This window comes from Hemiscyllium ocellatum, chromosome 17, assembly GCF_020745735.1.
Source record: "Hemiscyllium ocellatum isolate sHemOce1 chromosome 17, sHemOce1.pat.X.cur, whole genome shotgun sequence".
NCBI classification, from domain to species: domain Eukaryota; kingdom Metazoa; phylum Chordata; class Chondrichthyes; order Orectolobiformes; family Hemiscylliidae; genus Hemiscyllium; species Hemiscyllium ocellatum.
The window spans coordinates 71,090,334-71,108,450 of NC_083417.1; the positions used below are offsets into that span (position 1 = coordinate 71,090,334).

General features: G+C 40.4%; 1 protein-coding gene across 1 annotated transcript in view; it reads left to right on the forward strand.

The window, feature by feature from the left end:
- The window catches only part of hydin (HYDIN axonemal central pair apparatus protein), an 888,678-nt gene that overhangs the window by 491,369 nt on the left and 379,192 nt on the right, over window positions 1-18,117 (forward strand). The window contains exon 24 of the mRNA XM_060837518.1: window positions 3,093-3,406. Coding sequence (XP_060693501.1) covers window positions 3,093-3,406 — 314 coding nt within the window. The remainder of the gene's footprint in view (window positions 1-3,092; window positions 3,407-18,117) is intronic.

Sequence of the window (18,117 nt, forward strand, 5' to 3'; positions counted from 1 at the left end):
TCTTTCCAATTATTTCAGTACCTTTTCAGACCAATAACTGACTCTGCTCTCTGCTCTCCTAATCACCAGTTTCACCTGTTAAATGCTTCTCCAACCTTTTAAGGTGTACCTTCAGGTCAAACTTAGGTCAGTAAATCTGCTGTTTAACACCCACTAAACAACAAATTAATCTGTACTTTTGCATATTAAACATTGTAGTGAAGGGAGGCTGAAGACTTAGATTGTCCTCTGAATGCAGACCAGTAGTACCACAACAAACCAAAATAGCTAACTCCTGGAGGACTTAGAGAACCAGCATGAGGATAAAACCATTGTAATCACTCAAATCAATCTGTTGCATACATTTGCACATTAGTAATGGTGTACTGTTCTGAATTCACATTGCAGACATACTGCATTGTGTTTGGAATTGCCACTGTACTAAATATAAGATCAATAAATCTAGCAGCTCAGAATTGACTCGTGTGAGGGGCAAACAAACCATAATTAATAGCAGAATTTAAATCCTCCACAATCATTAACCATGTGGGCAAACATATCCTTCATTCCACAATTATTGTCAATCCAAGCAACCAATGAAGGATTGTAGTGGAGTATACCTGATACAGCACTACTCAAAAGTGGTGAAAGTGTAACACAGGAATCTGGCAGGTGATTGTTCAACCGTGGAAGCAACATTCACAATCCCTGCACCCAGTGCATCAGATTAAAGCCCTATAGTTCTGCCAAAACCATTTGTGAATGGCTATGGTCAGTTAAACAATTAATCAGAGGAAAAGGAAACCTCATGACAGTCCCAATCTTCAATGATGAAGCAATTCAGCATATCAGAGCAAAAGACATGGCTGACAGACTTGCAACCATTTTTAACCTAAGATGCTACATGAACTATCTACCTGGTCCTCTTTAGAGTCATAAGAGAGAATTAGTGATATACAGCATGGAAACGATATATCCTAAATTAATTTAGTCCCATTTGCCAGCAATTGGCGCATATCCCTCAAAACCCTTCCTATTCAAATACCCATCCAGATGCCTTTTAAATGTTGTAATCATACCAGCCTCCACCACTTCCTTTGACAGCTCATTCCACACGCGCACCAGCCTCTATGTGAAAAAGTTGTCCCTTAGGTCCCTTTTCAATGTTTCCCCTCTCATGTTAAACCTATGCCCTCTAGTCTGGACTCCTCCACCCCAGGGAAAGACCTTGTCTATTTTTCCTATTCGTGCCCCTCATGACTCTACAAACCTCTATAAGGCCACCCCTCAGCCTCTGACGCTCCAGGGAAAACAACCCCAGGCTATTCATCCTCTCTCCATAGTTCAAACCCCCCCAATCCTAACAATGTCCTTGTAAATTTTTTCTGAACACTTTCAAGTTTCACAACATCCTTCCGAGTTTTTACCTACAAAGACATCTGAATTCAAGCAGACAATTCACTCCCTGTGATTTCAAGGAATATCTGAGTGTACGAAATACAGCAGAGCCCAGGGATCAGACAGCATCTTGATTGTAATGCTAAAATCCTCTGTTTCAGGGCTGTCCATGCCTCAGCCAAGTTGTTTTGCTGTATTATAACACTAGTGCCTAGTTGACAAACTGAAAAATGATTAATATATGGCCTATCTTCAAAAGACAGGTCAAATACATGTAGTCAATTCATTAGACCATCAACTAACTCTAAAGCATAGCAAAATGAATGGAGAATAGCATTGACAGTACTATCAAGCAACATTTAGTTACTAATAACCTGCTCACCAATACTCAGTTTACGTTCACGAGGATAACTCACTCTTGATCTCATTACACCACCTCCCCACATGCTGGAAGCCCTGAAAAGCGTCAGGCTTTGACTGATAAGGAACAATTAACAGTTGCGTCACTCACGCAAAGAAATGATCTTCTCCACCAAGTGAGAAAGTCTAACCACCTTCCCATGACATCATTGGCATCCAAGGTCATCATTGATCGACAATTTAAGTGGAGCAACTGCATAGTATCATAGCTACAAGACCACGTGTGAGTCTGGGTAATTCTGTAGCAGCTGACTTGTCTCCCCAGTGTCTTCCCTTCGCTACCAAAGTTAAGAGGGTGGTGAAATACTTTCCATTGCTGAATGTTTGCAGCTTGAAAACTTAAGCTTGATACTGTCCAAGGCAAGGTGGTTTACTTGATGAACGCTCTATCACTGCTGTTCCCCTCTTGCTGATATGGTATGGTGCGATGATTTCAATCAAGATGAACTTCACCAGCTCAGAAGTCTTCATGGACAGCACATCCCAAATTCATAGCTTTACCACCTAGAATAATCAAGGGCAGCCGGTGCATTGTAAAACCCCACCTTCCCGTTCCTCTCTGAGTCAGACATATTCCTGGCTTGGAACTATGCAGCATTTCCTTCAAATGCACTTGATCAATTTTCCAGAACTCCTTCTCTAAAATACTGTGGGTGTATGTAGACCACGTAGGCTGCAGTGGTTGAAGAAAGTGGCCCTTTACCCAGTTTTTCAAGTACACTTTGAGTTGGATGTTAAATTCAGGCCTTCATCGTGATGCACCTGTTCCATGAATGAATGCAAGTGTTTTTTTTAGAAAAAGTCTCCTCAACCTGTAAACACCTATTTCCCTGCTGAAGACACTTCCTGCCTGACCTCATTTTGTTTCCATGTCAATGGGACAGCATAATTGTCTAAAGTGACAACGATACTTTTTGTGTGGGATAGAATTTGTTGCCTGCCTGTCTGACCATGGCATCTTTATGGGCTTGAGCGATCACATTGGGTTGAAAATGTTTTGAGAGTTTTTGTGATCTCGTGAATATGACAGTAATAAAGGATAGCAATAGAAGGCTTCAGCGTTCTCTTTCAGCATGTTTTATATTATGTTAGTAACAAGTATACCTTAGCAGTATCATTGTTTTGAAGAACTGGAATGCCTTAATAATCTGTTGCAAACGGAGCAGTTAATTCAATGTCTAATCCTTCAAATGTTCTGCATTTCTTACACTGGTGACATATTTTGATGTTTACAGTTCTGGGGCTGTTAACAATACTCTAATCCTTGTAATTCATGGCACCTTTTCTCCACCCAGACTGTTAAACTGGATGCAGATGAGCACCTTCAGCTGTTAATCCAATTTGACCCATCATATAAGGATGACTTGCACAGTCGTGTAATAGAGGAGATTCTGACAATCCGGTACTTGGAGCACCCACACATAGATTATGTGGTGTTGAGAGGAGAAGTACACTTCCCAAACCTGCACTTTGAAACTTCTACAGTGGACTTTGGTTGTATCATAAATGATACTGAGGTAGTGCGCTATGTGGAGATGACAAACTGCAGTCCCCTGCCAGTAAAGTATCGCTGGTCCTTCCGTGCAGGTGACCCATTGGAATGGAGCAGGTAAGAGAATTTACTATTTTGAATTAGAATTAGAATTAAGCTTCATTGTCACGTGTATTCAAATACAGGGATAAAAGTGTACATAGTTGCCATTCTTGGCACTGTGTTATGTACAAGGTACTGAGGTACAAAATAGAAAATAAGGAAATAAAGTAAAAAATTTAGCATTGCAGTCTAAAGCCTTCGAATTATTAAAAGTACTTGGATTTGAAGTTGAATGTGATGCCCCTGTATAGGAATGAAGTGAAAGTGGCATTTTGTAATGATGTTGTGGTTCTGCTCGCCGAGCTGGAAGTTTTTGCTGCAAACGTTTCGTTCCCTGGCTAGGGAACATCATCAGTGCTGTTGGAGCCTCGTGTGAAGCGCTGCTTTGATGTTTCTTCCGGTATTTATATTGGTTTGTTCTTGCCGCTTCCGGGTGTCAGTTTCAGCTGCAGTGATTTGTATGTGGGGTCCAGGTCGATGTGTCTGTTGATGGAGTTTGGGGATGAATGCCATGCTTCTAGGAATTCTCTGGCTGTTCTCTGTCTGGCTTGTCCTATGATGGTAGTGTTTTCCCAGTCAAATTCATGTTGCTTGTTGTCTGAATGTATGGCTACTAGGGATAGCTGGCCGTGTCATTTTGTGGCTAGCTGATGTTCATGGATGCAGATTGTTAGCTGTCTTCCTGTTTGTCCTATATAGTGTTTTGTGCAGTCCTTGCATGGTATTCGCAGGAATAGGAATCCGATTCACACGAGAAGAGGAAAAGGATAGCCAACTCCCATTCCTAGACGTGTTAGTAGAGAGAACACCCAACGGAGAATTCACCACAAGGGTACACAGGAAACCAACACACACAGACCAAGTCTTAAACTATGAAAGTAACCACCCCAACACACACAAACGATGCTGCATCAGGACACCATTCAAAAGGGCCACAACACACTGCAGTACACCAGAACTGCGAAAAGAGGAAGAGGAACATCTATACAAGGTATTCGCCAAAAACGGATACCCATGCAACTTTATCACCAGATGCCTAAGAGATAGACCGAGGAACGAGGACATGCCACAACCAAAAGGACTAGCCACTCTACCGTACGTCAGGAGCGTCTCAGAACTGACAGCCAGACTACTGCGACCCTTAGGACTCATAACAGCACACAAGCCAACATCCACGCTCAGACAACAACTCACTAGAACAAAGGACCCAATACCCAGCATGAGCCAAACTAACGTAGTTTACAAAATACCATGCAAGGACTGCACAAAACACTATATAGGACAAACAGGAAGACAGCTAACAATCCGCATCCATGAACATCAGCTAGCCACAAAACGACACGACCAGCTATCTCTAGTAGCCATACACTCAGACAACCAGCAACATGAATTTGACTGGGAAAACACCACTATCATAGGACAAGCCAGACAGAGAACAGCCAGAGAATTCCTAGAAGCATGGCATTCATCCCCAAACTCCATCAACAGACACATTGACCTGGACACCATATACAAACCACTACAGCTGAAACTGACACCCGGAAACGGCAAGAACATCCATCAACAGACTCATCGACCTGGACCCCACATACAAATCACTGCAGCTGAAACTGACACCCGGAAGCGGCAAGAACAAACCAATATAAATACCGGAAGAAACATCAAAGCAGCGCTTCACACGAGGCTCCAACAGCACTGATGATGTTCCCTAGCCAGGGAACGAAACGTTTGCAGCAAAAACTTCCAGCTCGGCGAGCAGACCCACAACAACGGATACCCGAGCTACAAATCTTCAATCAGATTTTAAATTTTGTAATGAATTTAACCTGAGGGTCACCACATTTCAGAAAAGAGGTGAGGCTGAGATGCAGGATTTTCATACTGACCTCAGCCAACGTGGGAATTGTGTTCATGCTATGATGTTATTTTTCATCACAAGCCAGCTATTCAGTCAACTAAACTCCCAAGAGTAGATCACGAAAACACCTGTTTGATTAAAAAGCTAGGTTAGGAAAACAAATGCTTAACTGAACAATGGGGTGGAGAATAAATCACTGCTTATGACAGCCATGATAAAGATAGAGATGTCAGATACTGCAAAGAAGAGTGTAGATTGTCTGAATATTTCCAGAGGTAGCTAGCATCAGGCTGACACTTCTGCAGAGATGACAAAAGAAGACAACTGTGAGATGACAGATGCTAATATTTGTCCTTTTAGAATCTGTCATTGGCCTTTGATGCTCTGGCATAATCTCTGGGACATGACATTTGCTAATGCTATCAGTTTTTAAAACATCATTATCTTCTCCATAAAACTATGAGAAAGTTTTGATTCCCAAACCTTCTATTGGATTAAAAATCACTTAATACCTGGCAACCATCACACATGATAAAATACAATAATGAATTTACAAAGAAGGTTGGAAGTGAAGGCTGTCTGGCACAGATAAAAGGTAAAGGAGATCATAGTTAACAGTTTGTTTTAACATAGTCTTTGAGTTGCAGGAGAGAAACATGTTCCAACTGCATAGCTTCTGTCCTATTTCCTCTGTGTTTATGAAGTTGCCAGTGTCCCATAGAAGCATTCAATATGATCATCTAACTTAATACCCCTGTTCTGCTCCCTGCCCAAATCTTTTGATCCCTTCAGCCCGAAGAACTATATCTAATTCCTTCTTGAAACATTAAATGTTTTGGCCTCAACTATTTTCTATGGCAGAGAATTCTGCAGGGTCACCTCTCTGAATGAAGAAATGTCTCCTCATCTCAGTCCTAAATGGCCTAGCTTGTATCCTTATGACCCCTGTTCTGGACTCCCCAGTGTTCAGGAACATCCTTCCTTTATTTAGTCTGTCTAGTCCTGTTCAAATTTTATAGCTTTCTGTGAAATGACCCCTCATTCTTCTAAACTCCAGTGAATATTGTCCCAACTGATTCAGACTCTCTTCATATGCTCATCTTGCCATCCCAGGAATCAGTCTTGTGAACTTCTTCCATAGCCAGAACATCCATCCTTATTTGTGGAGCGTACAATTGTGCACACTACTCCAGGTGTGATCTCACCAAGGCCCTATATAATTGCAGCAAGACTCCCCTACTCCTGTACTTGAATCCTTACTCTCTGAAGGCCAACATAACATTTGCTTCTTCACTGCCTGCTGCACCTGCATGCTTATCTTTAGCAACTAGTGCACAAGGATACCCAGGTCTCGTTGCACCTGACCCTTTCGCAATCTATCGCCGTTCTGAGGACAATCTGCTTTCCTGTTTTCGTTGCCAAACTGGATACATCACATTTATACACAATATACTTCATCTGCCATGCATTTGTCTGCGCTCTCAACTTGTGTCCAAATCACACTGAAGCATCTCTTTAACCTCTTCATCCTTCACCGTCCCACCCAGCTTTCTGTCATCTGCAAATATAGAAATACAATGTTTAGTTTCCTCATTGAAATCATTAATATATAATGTGAATAACTGGGATCCAAGCACTGATATCTGCATACACCATTAGCCACTGCCTGCCACTCAGATAAAGACCTTTTATTGCTTCTCTTCGTTTTCTGTCTGCCAACCAGTTCTCTATCCATGTTAGTACAGTATCCCCAATCCCATGCACTTTAATTTTAAATCTTAATCTCTTATATAGAACTTCATGACTTTATGAAAATCCAAGTAAACACTTCCACTGGGTCCCCCGAACAACTTGACTGGTTACATCCTTGATAAGCACCAGTGGTCCCAGAGTCATCACTAAATCATTGCTATTACTCCAAATTGCTTTTTGTTAAATGTGTATTCAAGCTTGAGTTAAAAGAGCGAGAGAGAAAATGACCTTGGATTTTCCTTAACCTTGCAGTTTTTGATCCATATTGCTTCCTCTCTCATTTTGCTTAAAGCAAATATTTGTACTTTCTCACTCTAGCTCTACTGTCTTTTCCAACTGAATACTCTGCAAGTAACTTTCATCTTTAACATGTGAAGTTACCATTTAAGTGTAAGTGTAAAACAGGAGATGCAAATTTCTTGACACCTCACTGACCTCCAAAGTTCAGTTCTGATGAAAAGTCACCGGACTCCAAATGTTTTATCTCCAGGATGCTTCCAAATCTGCTGAGCTTCACCAGCAGCTTGTTTTGTTTGAATTCCAATGCTCCTTGATTAACATGGAAATTCTGAGGCAGTCAGTTATTGTATATTCTCCCATGTGGTTTGCCTCGCTTGTAAGGTGATCAGAGCAGCCATTTAAGACTAACAGTCTCCTTTTTGTTTATAAAGCTGTGTTTAGTTCAGGAATGTGTAAAATATTAAAGTCAAATAATGAACGTTAAATATTGATATTCTATTTTCACAAGGCTCATAATAAGTTTGATGCCAGCTACCCCATTAAAGTCATGTCCAAGTGGAAAGCAGACTCCCACACAGTTTACATGTTTCATATTTTGCACTAGAACACAGAATACAGAACAGTACAGGCTCTTTGGTCCTCAATGTTGTGCTGACCTTTTATCCTACTATAAGATCATAACCTATGTACCCTTCATTTTACTATCATCCATGGGCCTATCCAAGATTAGCTTAAATGCCGTTAATGTTTCTGACTCTACTACAACTGCAGGCAGTGCATTTCATGCAGGCACCAGTATCTGTGTAAAGAACCTACCTCTGACATCTCCCCTGATCCTTCCTCCAGTCACCTTAATAGCCAATTCTGCCTTGGCTAAAAAGTCTCTGGCTATCCATTCTATTTAGCCTTTCATCATGTTGTATACCTCTATCAAGTCACCTCTCATCCTTCTACACTCCAATGAGAAAAACCCTAGCTCCCTCAACCTTTCTTTGTAAGACATGCCCACCAGTCCAGGCAGTCTCCTGGTAAACCTCCTCTGCATCCCCTCTAAAGCTTGCAAATACCTCCTATCATGAGGCAATCAAATCTGAACACAGTATTGTAAGTGTGGTCTAACCAGGGCTTTTTAGAGCTGCAGCATAACCTATGGCTCTTAATCTCAATCCCCCGTTAATGAACGCAAACACACCATGCGCCTTCCTAACAGCCCTATCAACTTGGGTGGCAACTTTGATGGATCTATGAACATGGACCCCAAGATCCCTCTGTTCCTCCACACTGTCAAGAATCCTGCCTTGGACCCTGTAATCTGCATTCAAATTTGATCTTTCAAAATGAATCACTTCACACTTTTCCAAGTTGAACTCCATCTATCCCATAACAGTCCAGCTCTGCATCCTGTTAATGTCCCATTGCAACCTACAACAGCTCTCCACACTATCCACAACTCCACCAACCTTTGCGTCATCAGCAAACTTACTAACCCACCCTTCCACTTCCTCAGCAAAGTCATTTATAAAAATCACAAAGAGCAGAGGTCCCAGAACAGATCCCTGTAGAACATCGCTGGTGACTGAGATCTATGCTGAATACTTTCCATCTACTACGTCTATGACATCCTCTGACGTCTATGGGCCAGCTTATTCTGTAAAGAGATAGCCAAATGTCCCTGTATCCCGTGCCTCCTTACCTTCTGAATGAGCCTACCATAGGAAACCTTATCAAATTCCTTGCTAAAATCCATATACATCACATCCACTGCTCTATCTTCAACCATGCGTTTTGTCACATCGTCAAAGAATTCAGTCAGACTTGTGAGATTTGACCTGCCCTTCACAAAGCCGTACTGACTATCGCTAATCAAACTATGCTTTTCCAAATAATCATAAAACCTGGATGTAGGTTTGCTCACTGCATTGGAAGGTTCGTTTTCAGACTTTTCATCACCATACTGGGTAACATCATCAGAGAGCCTCCGGATGAAGCACTGGTGACATGGACTACTTTCTAGTTGTGTTTAGGTTTCCTTGGGTTAGTGATGCCATTTCCTGTTATGACATCATCTCCTGTAGTGATGTCATTTCCTGTTATTTTTCTCAGGAGGGTGGTAAATGGGATCCAAGTCAATGTATTTGTTGATAGAATTCCAGTTGGAATGCCATGCTTCTAGGAATTCTTGTGCAGGTCTCTGTTTAACTTGTCCTGAATGGATGTGTTGTCCCAGTCGAAGTGGTGTCCTTCCTCATCTGTATGACATCAACTGGCCAGAAAAAGATATGACCCTCTCTCACTAGTATCCTTACATATAGATAAGGAAGGACACCATTTCGACTGGGACAGCACATCCATCCTAGGACAAGTCAAACAGAGACACGCACGAGAATTCCTAGAAGAATGGCATTCCAACCTGAACTCAATCAACAAACACATTGACATGGATCCCAGTTACCACCCCTTAAGAAAAAGAACAGGAAATGTCATCGCCAACCCAAGCAAACGTAAACAAGTAAATAGAAAGTGGGCCATGCCACCAGTGCTTCATCCGGAGGCTCACCAATGATGTTACCTAGTACGGTAACAAAACATCAGAAAACAAAACTTCCAGCTCATCGAGCAAACCTACATCCAGAACCTCAACTTGAGCTACAAATCTTCTCAAAACTTGGTAATCGTAAATCCTGTTTCTCAGAATTTTCTCCAATAATTTTCCCACCACTGACTTAAGACTGACTGGTCTATAATTCCCAGGGTTTTCCTTATTGCCTTTTTTTTGAACAAGGGAGTAACATTTGCCACCCTCCAATTATCTGGTAACGCTCTAATAGACGGTGAGGATGCAAAGGTCATTATCAAAGGCACAGCAATCGCTTCCCTCCCTTCCTGTGGTAATCTTGGGTATGTCATATCTGGCTCAGGGGACTTCTCTGTCCTCATGTTTTCAAAATTTCCAGCACATCCTCCTCCTTAACATCAACCTGTTAAGTCAATTGATCTTTCCCATAAGCCTTTTGTATACACTTTAATAGCCACTTTTGTATCCTGTGGGAGAATGGTTAATGTTTGGCAAGCAGGGTGAACAAAGTGAGCTTTAGGGTATTTTGATTTTCATTCTCTGATTTTTATCACCTGATTTCATTAATCATTAATCTGTGAGAATGCAGATGCAGAAAGGATGTTCCCTCTGGTTGGGGATTGCCTAGAACCAAGGCATGGAATAAGTGATTGGCTACTTAATATTGAGATGAAGAGGAATTTCTTCACTCAGAGGAAGATGAGAGTTTGCACTCTACTCCTGAAGGCCGTAAAGGCTCAGGCATTGAACATTTTCAAGACTGAGTTTTAAAGACTCATATAGTACAACCATGAAGGAATACAGGGGTAGTGCAGGACAATGTTGTTGAAGTAGAAGATGCATTATTTCATTAAATGGCAGTGCAGGATCAAAGGGCTTAGTCCTGCTCCTCTTTCTTTGTGCTTATCTTCTCCAACTAGTCATGTCAGATTTTGTTAAGGGGATACAAAAATGCTCCGGGTAAACCACAGATTCAATAATTCTCCAAAAAGGATTGCTTTATTATGCTTGATGTCTAGTTTCATTTGTAATCCCTTTTATGCAAAATTTTCAAAACTATCTCATTAGAGATTATGTCTGTCCTAATAAAGTGGCTTATTTCAGCTAATTTGCTTTGAACAATCACTTGCTGTAGGGACCTAAAGATGTTGTCATTCTTGAAAGTAAACTTTCATACTCTCTGACATCATGTAAGTTCTCACTTGAGTAAATCTAGATAATATTTTAGTCGACCTATTCCACACATTGTTTAGGTGCAATTACTACCCGATGCTGCATAGTCAAATTATTCTATTATTATTACACACACCTCTGAGGCTAATGCAGTTCTTTTAATCTGATCATATCCATCAGCTTTTGTCTCTGATTTTACGTACGATCCAACGCTTTGAGTCCCTTTTTGAGCTGTTTATTAAATTATGATATTTTCGGTCACACCTGAAGCACCTGTTATTTGTCCCCAGCATTCTAAGGGTTCATTTGTGTTTATTGCTGTTCCAGTCCTATCATCTGATATGGTGTCCAGATCTGATAAATGTGCTTTCATTCTCAATCCTACTTTTGCTGTAGAATCTATTTCCAGAACCTGGACAATCTTGAAATGCTGCAAACATCCTTTGTGGCGCCACAGATTGTCCTTTGTGTGCCTTAAAGCTGCCATTCAGCCCATCGAGTTTGCTCTGCCATTCAATGAGATCATAATTGATCTGATAGTCCTCAACTCCACTTTCCTGCCAATTCCTCACAAACCTTAATTTCTTTAATATTAAAAGTCTGCCTATCTCAGCTTTGAATTGGCTGAACAGCTCAATCTTGAAGCATCTTTTTGGCAAAGAATTTTGCAGATTCACCCCCTGTGAGAGAAGAAATTCTTCTTCATTTCTGTCTTAAACATGCAACCCTCTATCTTAAGGTTGTGCCTTCTGGTCCTAGGACCAGACTCTCTAGACTCTCCCACAAGGGGAAACTATCCTTCCTCATCTACCCTGTCTTGTCATCGAAGAACCGTATATGCTTCAATAAGATTCCTTCTCATTCTTCCATTTTCTAATGATTAAAGGATCAGTCCACTCAATTCCTCCACAGTCCAATTTAGCATACCATACCTTAAGTAACATCCACTATGATAGTTTCAAAGTGAGGGTTGCAGACATAAAATCAGGATCCCAAACACATGTTTTCAGTTTTATGGTTACCTTGCATCAAATTGAAAGTATTCTTACATTAATTTAGAGACTTGGTTTGCTCATAATATCGAGTTTACTAATATTATAATACCTCCCAATACTAATGCTTAATACTTCCTAATACTAATTTTACTAATACTTAATACTAGTATTATTTTATTAATGCTAACTTTGTTTCTCCTGACACTGGAACTCTGCACTGTTGTAATGGACATTGACTATTTTTCCTCTGAAACAATATTGAATTTTGCAGCCTTTGAAATGAACATTGAACTTTATTCTGTTATAAGTTTTCACGCATGAAATATTGATTGGCACTTTACAAATGAATGCAGGAGTCTGCTATGACATGTCGATTGAACTCATTTCATTGGATCTTGATGGATAACACTGGAGTTCAGGAACAGCTAACATGTCCTTGGAATTTTAAAGGCTTCACAATATGTATTATAAATGTATATACTATGTTATTATATATATCTATCATATATATCACATATCACAGTCTACTGTGTGAACAAGAATGACTTTTACTTTCCAAATTGGAGGTCATTTCATACAGACTTAACTTGTTTGAATTCAGTTTGAACTGCTAGAGAAAATAAAATCCCACACATTTGCCCACTCCAACTCAAGGACGTTGAGCTGTTCTATTATGGATCTTCTTGCACCACACCTCTTGATGCCATGAAGACAGTGTGCAGGGGCACAGGCAGATAGGCACTAGAAAGTGTGCTGATTTTCCTCACTGTTTAAGCCACCAATGAGTTTCCTTAGGATGTGGGAAATTTGAACCCAACGGTCCATCTAATTTTGAAATAAAGTAGTTAAGCAGTTCATTATGAACATTTTTAGGGTCAGTTCCAGATTTTAGAGTGTGTGTGAGACGCATGAATTCCCCGCGGGATCAAGGACACACCAGGTATGTTAAAGCAGCAGCAGCACCTTTGGTAGGCAGCTAGTTTTGAGAAGATTTGTAGCTCAGATTGAGGTTCTGGATATAAGTTTGCTCACTGAGCTGCAAGGTTCATTTTCAGATGTTTGTCACCATACTTGGTAACATCATCAGCGAGCCTCCGGTGAAGAACTGGTGTTATGACCCGCTTTCTGTTTATGTGTCTCGGTTTCCTTGGATGGATGTGTTGTCCAGTTGAAGTGGGTCCTTTCCCATCTCTATGTAAGAATACTAATGAGAGTGGGTCGTTTCTTTTTGTGACTAGTTAATGTTCATGTATCCTGGTGGCTAGTTTTCTGCCTGTTTGTCCAATGTAGTGTTTATTACAGTTTTTGCACAGTATTTTGCAAATGATGTTCATTTTGCTTGTTGTGTGTATAGGCTCTTTTAAAATCATTAGCTGCTGTTTTAGTGTGTCGATGGGTTTGTGGCTACCATGATGCCAAGGGGTCTGAGTAGTCTGGCAGTCATCTATCTTTGGTAGTCAGTCCAGGGATTAGAATTGTTAGCCGTTAGATGCTGTGGAGCATGTATTGGTTGCCTGCAGAGTGTTCACTGCAGTCTCAATCACTCTCCTCACTTTGCAGCGAATTGCAAAAGAAGAAAGAGTAAGGCTTCTTCACATTATAGGGAAAAAGAAAAAGACTGCTTGTGATAGTCCAAAAAATCTCAACATTGCAGATAGCCAGAGCAATATAGAAAGTACAGGGGGTCAGGTTAAAAAAGAAATAACAAAATAGTGGACTTGTAAAGAAATTAGCAAGCAAGTTAAAGGAAAACTCAAAGATATTAAACCAGTTTCTAAAATACAAGAAGATAGTTAAAAAAAAGCATCAGAGATGAAGAAGGGAACTTGTGAAAAGATGCTGGGGAGAATTTTAAATCAAAGTTTATTCTTCGTATTAATAAAGGGAAGGGATGATGTTGATGTAGTAATGTAAGAGGAACAGTGTGGCCAAGATAATCATAACGAGAAAGGAAGAAATCGAGGAGTTGGAATTCCTGAAAGTGGATAAATCAGCAGGGTCAGATAAAGTCTTTATTAAGTTGTTGAAGGAGGTCAGAGTGGAAATAACAGATGCTCTGAGAATTATTTTCCAATCTTCACTAGACACAGGTGAGGTGCTGGAGAACTGGAAGAATGCAAATGTTTTTCCATTGTTTAAAAAGGGTACAAAGTAAGTGCTAAATATGGACCATTTAGTCTTATGTCAGTGATGAGCAAGTGGTTAGAATCAATCCTAAGAGATTGGATAAACTGTCACTTTGAAAGGCATGGACTGGTGAAGGGTAGTCAGCATGGTTTTGTTGAGGGAAGGTTATGACTTACAAATTTGATTGAATTTTTTGAGGAAGTGATAGGTGGATTGATTAGGATAGAGCAGTGAATTTTAGTAAGGCATTTGACAAAGTTCCACATGGCAGGCTAGTCAAGAAATTAAAAGCCCATGGATCCAGAGTTGGCTTAGTAACAGGAAGCAAAGGGTCAATAACTGCCACTGTGTATGAAAGCTGTTTCATGTGGTGCTCCGCAGAGCTTGGTGTTGGGAACCCTGCTGTTTGTTTTATACATTTATGATTTGAATTTGAATGTGGAGAGCACAATTGGGAAATTTGTTCCCCCAAGTTCAAATCCAAATCATGTCAGAAACATTAGTCATGAAATGGGTAATGTAGAGGATAGCTGTAAACTCCAAAATGATATAGTTGGGTTGGTGGAGTGTGCAGAAAAGTGGCAAATGGAGTTCAACTCTGATAGGTGTAAAGCAATGCATTTAGGAAAGTTAAATTTTAAAAGGGAATAAACAGGAATATACTGAGAGGGCTAGTTGAAATGAGAGATCTTGGTTTGGATCATAAAGATAGCAGTACAGTTAGATAAGATTGTAAAAAATGTATCTAGAGTGTTCTATTTCATTGGCTGAGGTATAGAATAAAAAGTAGAGACATAATGATGAAATTGTGTAAGATACTGATGAGGCTGCAATTGGAATATTGTGTGCAGTTCTGGTTACCTTATTACAGGAAGGATATAAATGCTCTGGATGGAGTGTAAAGAAGATTTAGTAGAATGTTGCCAGGTCTGGAGAAATGTAGCCATGAGGAGAGACTGGAGAGGTTGGTTTTGTTTTCCTTGGAACAAAGCAGCCTGAGAGGTGACATGATTGAGGTGTATAGAATTGTGAGATGTAGAGATAGAGTAGATGGAGGAATCTGTTTCCCTTGGCAAAGAGTTCAAACACCTGGAGTTTTAGATTATAGTTAAGTGGCAGAAGATTAGAGGAGATGTCAGGAAAAATGTTTTAATGTGGTTGGTGTGGGTATATTGAATTCACTGTCTATGATGGTAGCGGAGGCAGAGACCCTAAAATCTTTTTTTAAAGTACTTGGATCTGCACCTTAAGTGCTGTAAGCTGCAGGGCCATGGGCCATGTATGGGAAAATGGGATTAGAAAGGACACTTGGGTGTCTTTGGTTCAGTTTGGATAAGATGAGCTGAAAGACATTTCCCGGCCAGTAACTGTGCTGTATCATTTGTGTGCTTCTATAGGGAGTTCAGTGGAGCACAAGATAGGGAGCAAAACCTCAGGATTTGGGTCTATTCTCATCAGTCTTTGAAGAGCTGGCAGAGAACAGCAGCCAAGTGTTACAACAGGCTGGACAATGGTGGAGATTGTAGAAAACATGACCCTCCAAGCAGATGGGCACAGAGATTTGTAGCCTTATTGCGGAAAAGCTCACGCCTTGCATCATTACTTGCCATCTACTGTTTTGGTAGTGTCGAAGTCACTGTGGCTTTTAGCATCTTCACCTCTGGTTATTTTCAAAGGTCAGCTGTGGATCTTAGTCGATTCTCACAAACAGCTGCACATCATTGTATATTGCTGTCGACAGGTTCCCATTTTGCAAGTGCTCAGCTGTACATTCAGTGCAGTGTTTCCTGAAATGCATCCAAATGACCATTAAGGAGCACAGTGAGATCCATTAACAGGAAGGACCTCTGTTCCTTCAAAGTTCAGCTAGTCCATAACCATAACAAGAGCTTCCTAATTTGTGCACTCATCTTCCACCTTCTGCCAGGGTGCACTCACTGAAGATCCCATCAGTGCTTGGGATCTACATCATAAGGTACTCAGATAGGGAGGGGTTAGATGTCTTGGACACATATTCTTCCCATTTTTCACAAACAACTTGCATCTAAGGCTCCTCAAATGGAATTGTTGCTTGGTCTGGCACTTCCAGAGCAAATAAAACCTTGAACATTTTCTGGCACTAGATCTTGTTCCTCCAAAAGGTAAATCCACTGCTAAACTTCTCAATCTCAGTCCATACCTTTTTGTTGTGGGAGATTAGCTGCCTTCTGCCACTTTTCAGAAGGAGGATCTCAATCCACTCCCTCATAGCCTCAAGGAGGGCCTACATGTTAGCCTTGGTGAAAAAGGGGGCAGTCCTGCCCTTTGCCTTTTCTCTCCTTTCACTGCTTCATCCATTCGTGCAACAAAATTGCAACCATACTCACGGCTTCCATGCCATATTTGAATTGGTCCTGCACCAGCATTGATGTCCTAACTCCACTCCTTTCTCTATAGTTGGTAAAATGGTCCAACCCAGTCTTCAACCGATCAGCATCCTTAACTGTGAAAATTGGAGGCTATGACTGCTCCAGACACCCTCTTCCTAAGAAGGTGATGGTAGCAAGGTCATTGTTTTTTTTTAAAGTAAAAAGTGGGTAAAATCTCATTGGGCATGGGAATCAAAGGTTTTTGGGGATGGATGGGAAAATGATACTCAGAACACTAAAAGACCAACTTTGTCTGTGGGGACGGGGTGGGGAGAGTGAAAGAGAAGACATTACAGCAGAAGCAGTATAATGTTGATGTTGATGTTGTGACTTAACCTCCCTTCCACCTCAGCTCCCAGCAATCTTCTCTTTAAAATTTGGGATGACGTTAGTTTTGAGGCCAGACTGTTAGCATTTACTGTAGGCAGTTTCAGAGAAAGATAATTTATTTTCAAATTTATGTCAACAAATACCAAAGCAACGGATGCCTCTAGATAATACCTTACACCTACCTTGCACAATCCAGTCCTGTTGAGCTTTTTTTCCCATTTCCAGTTCAATGAATATAAGAAATTGGCTTCCAAAATTGCTCTATCAATTTTCTCAGAAGGTTTCTCTTTAGACTTTTTCAGTTCTTTTAAATTAAAAAAAGCAAATACTCCATTGAGTGTAGAACCATTAAATGATGTTCATACAAGAACATTTTACATCAATATTTTAACATAAAAATTAAAAACAGCTCAAAATAATTGACTTAGAAAAGTCTCTAGTTACTGTGTCTTCCCTTTGATTTGATTCAAATATGATCAGAAATTAAATTAAGTTGCAGTTAGACAGCTATTTAATTGTAACATACATTATATCCATAGCTCTTTGGAAACATAATTGCCATACTGTTTTGTGAGATGAGATGGGGTTCAAGTGCAGATGGCCTCTAGGACTATGGATGGTATGGCTCAATGAAAAAAGCTCACAGTACATTTTAAACTTCATTCTATTCATCTGACATCTCTCAAGGTTTTATTATCAAACTAGCATGGGTGTCTCCAAATTTTCAGTCCTTTGCCCCACTTTATTATTCAGTAATAGTAGACCTAAAACAACAACATTAAAAATACATTAACAGTCCAGATTGGTGTGTGTGGAAACTTGCACAACACAACTGTCCTGTTTGAGTATGTAAGAAATGTAGCTATTATGAAATAATTTTAAAGCACAGGGACTGTCGCCTAAATACAACTGAATCCTATTCATCCACTGCCCCTTTTTTGCTGACCTTGGTAACAAACAAGATTACATGCCAAATAATGTAAATAGCAAGTGAAAGACAGAACTCAATGATTCCACAAGCGGTGGTTCAGATTTTGGGAATGAAGTCCTGCAACATCCAGTTGCGAATGGTGGTAGCTATTACACAAGTCATTGGAGGAAGGAGGCTTTACAAATATCCCCAAATCTAATGATGGAACAGCCCAGCATATCAGGGCAAAAGATTAGGCTGAAGCATTTGCAACAATCTTCAGCCAAAAGTGCTGAGTGGATGATCCATCTTGGCCTCCTTCAATGGTCATTAGTATTATGATGCCTATCATCAGCAA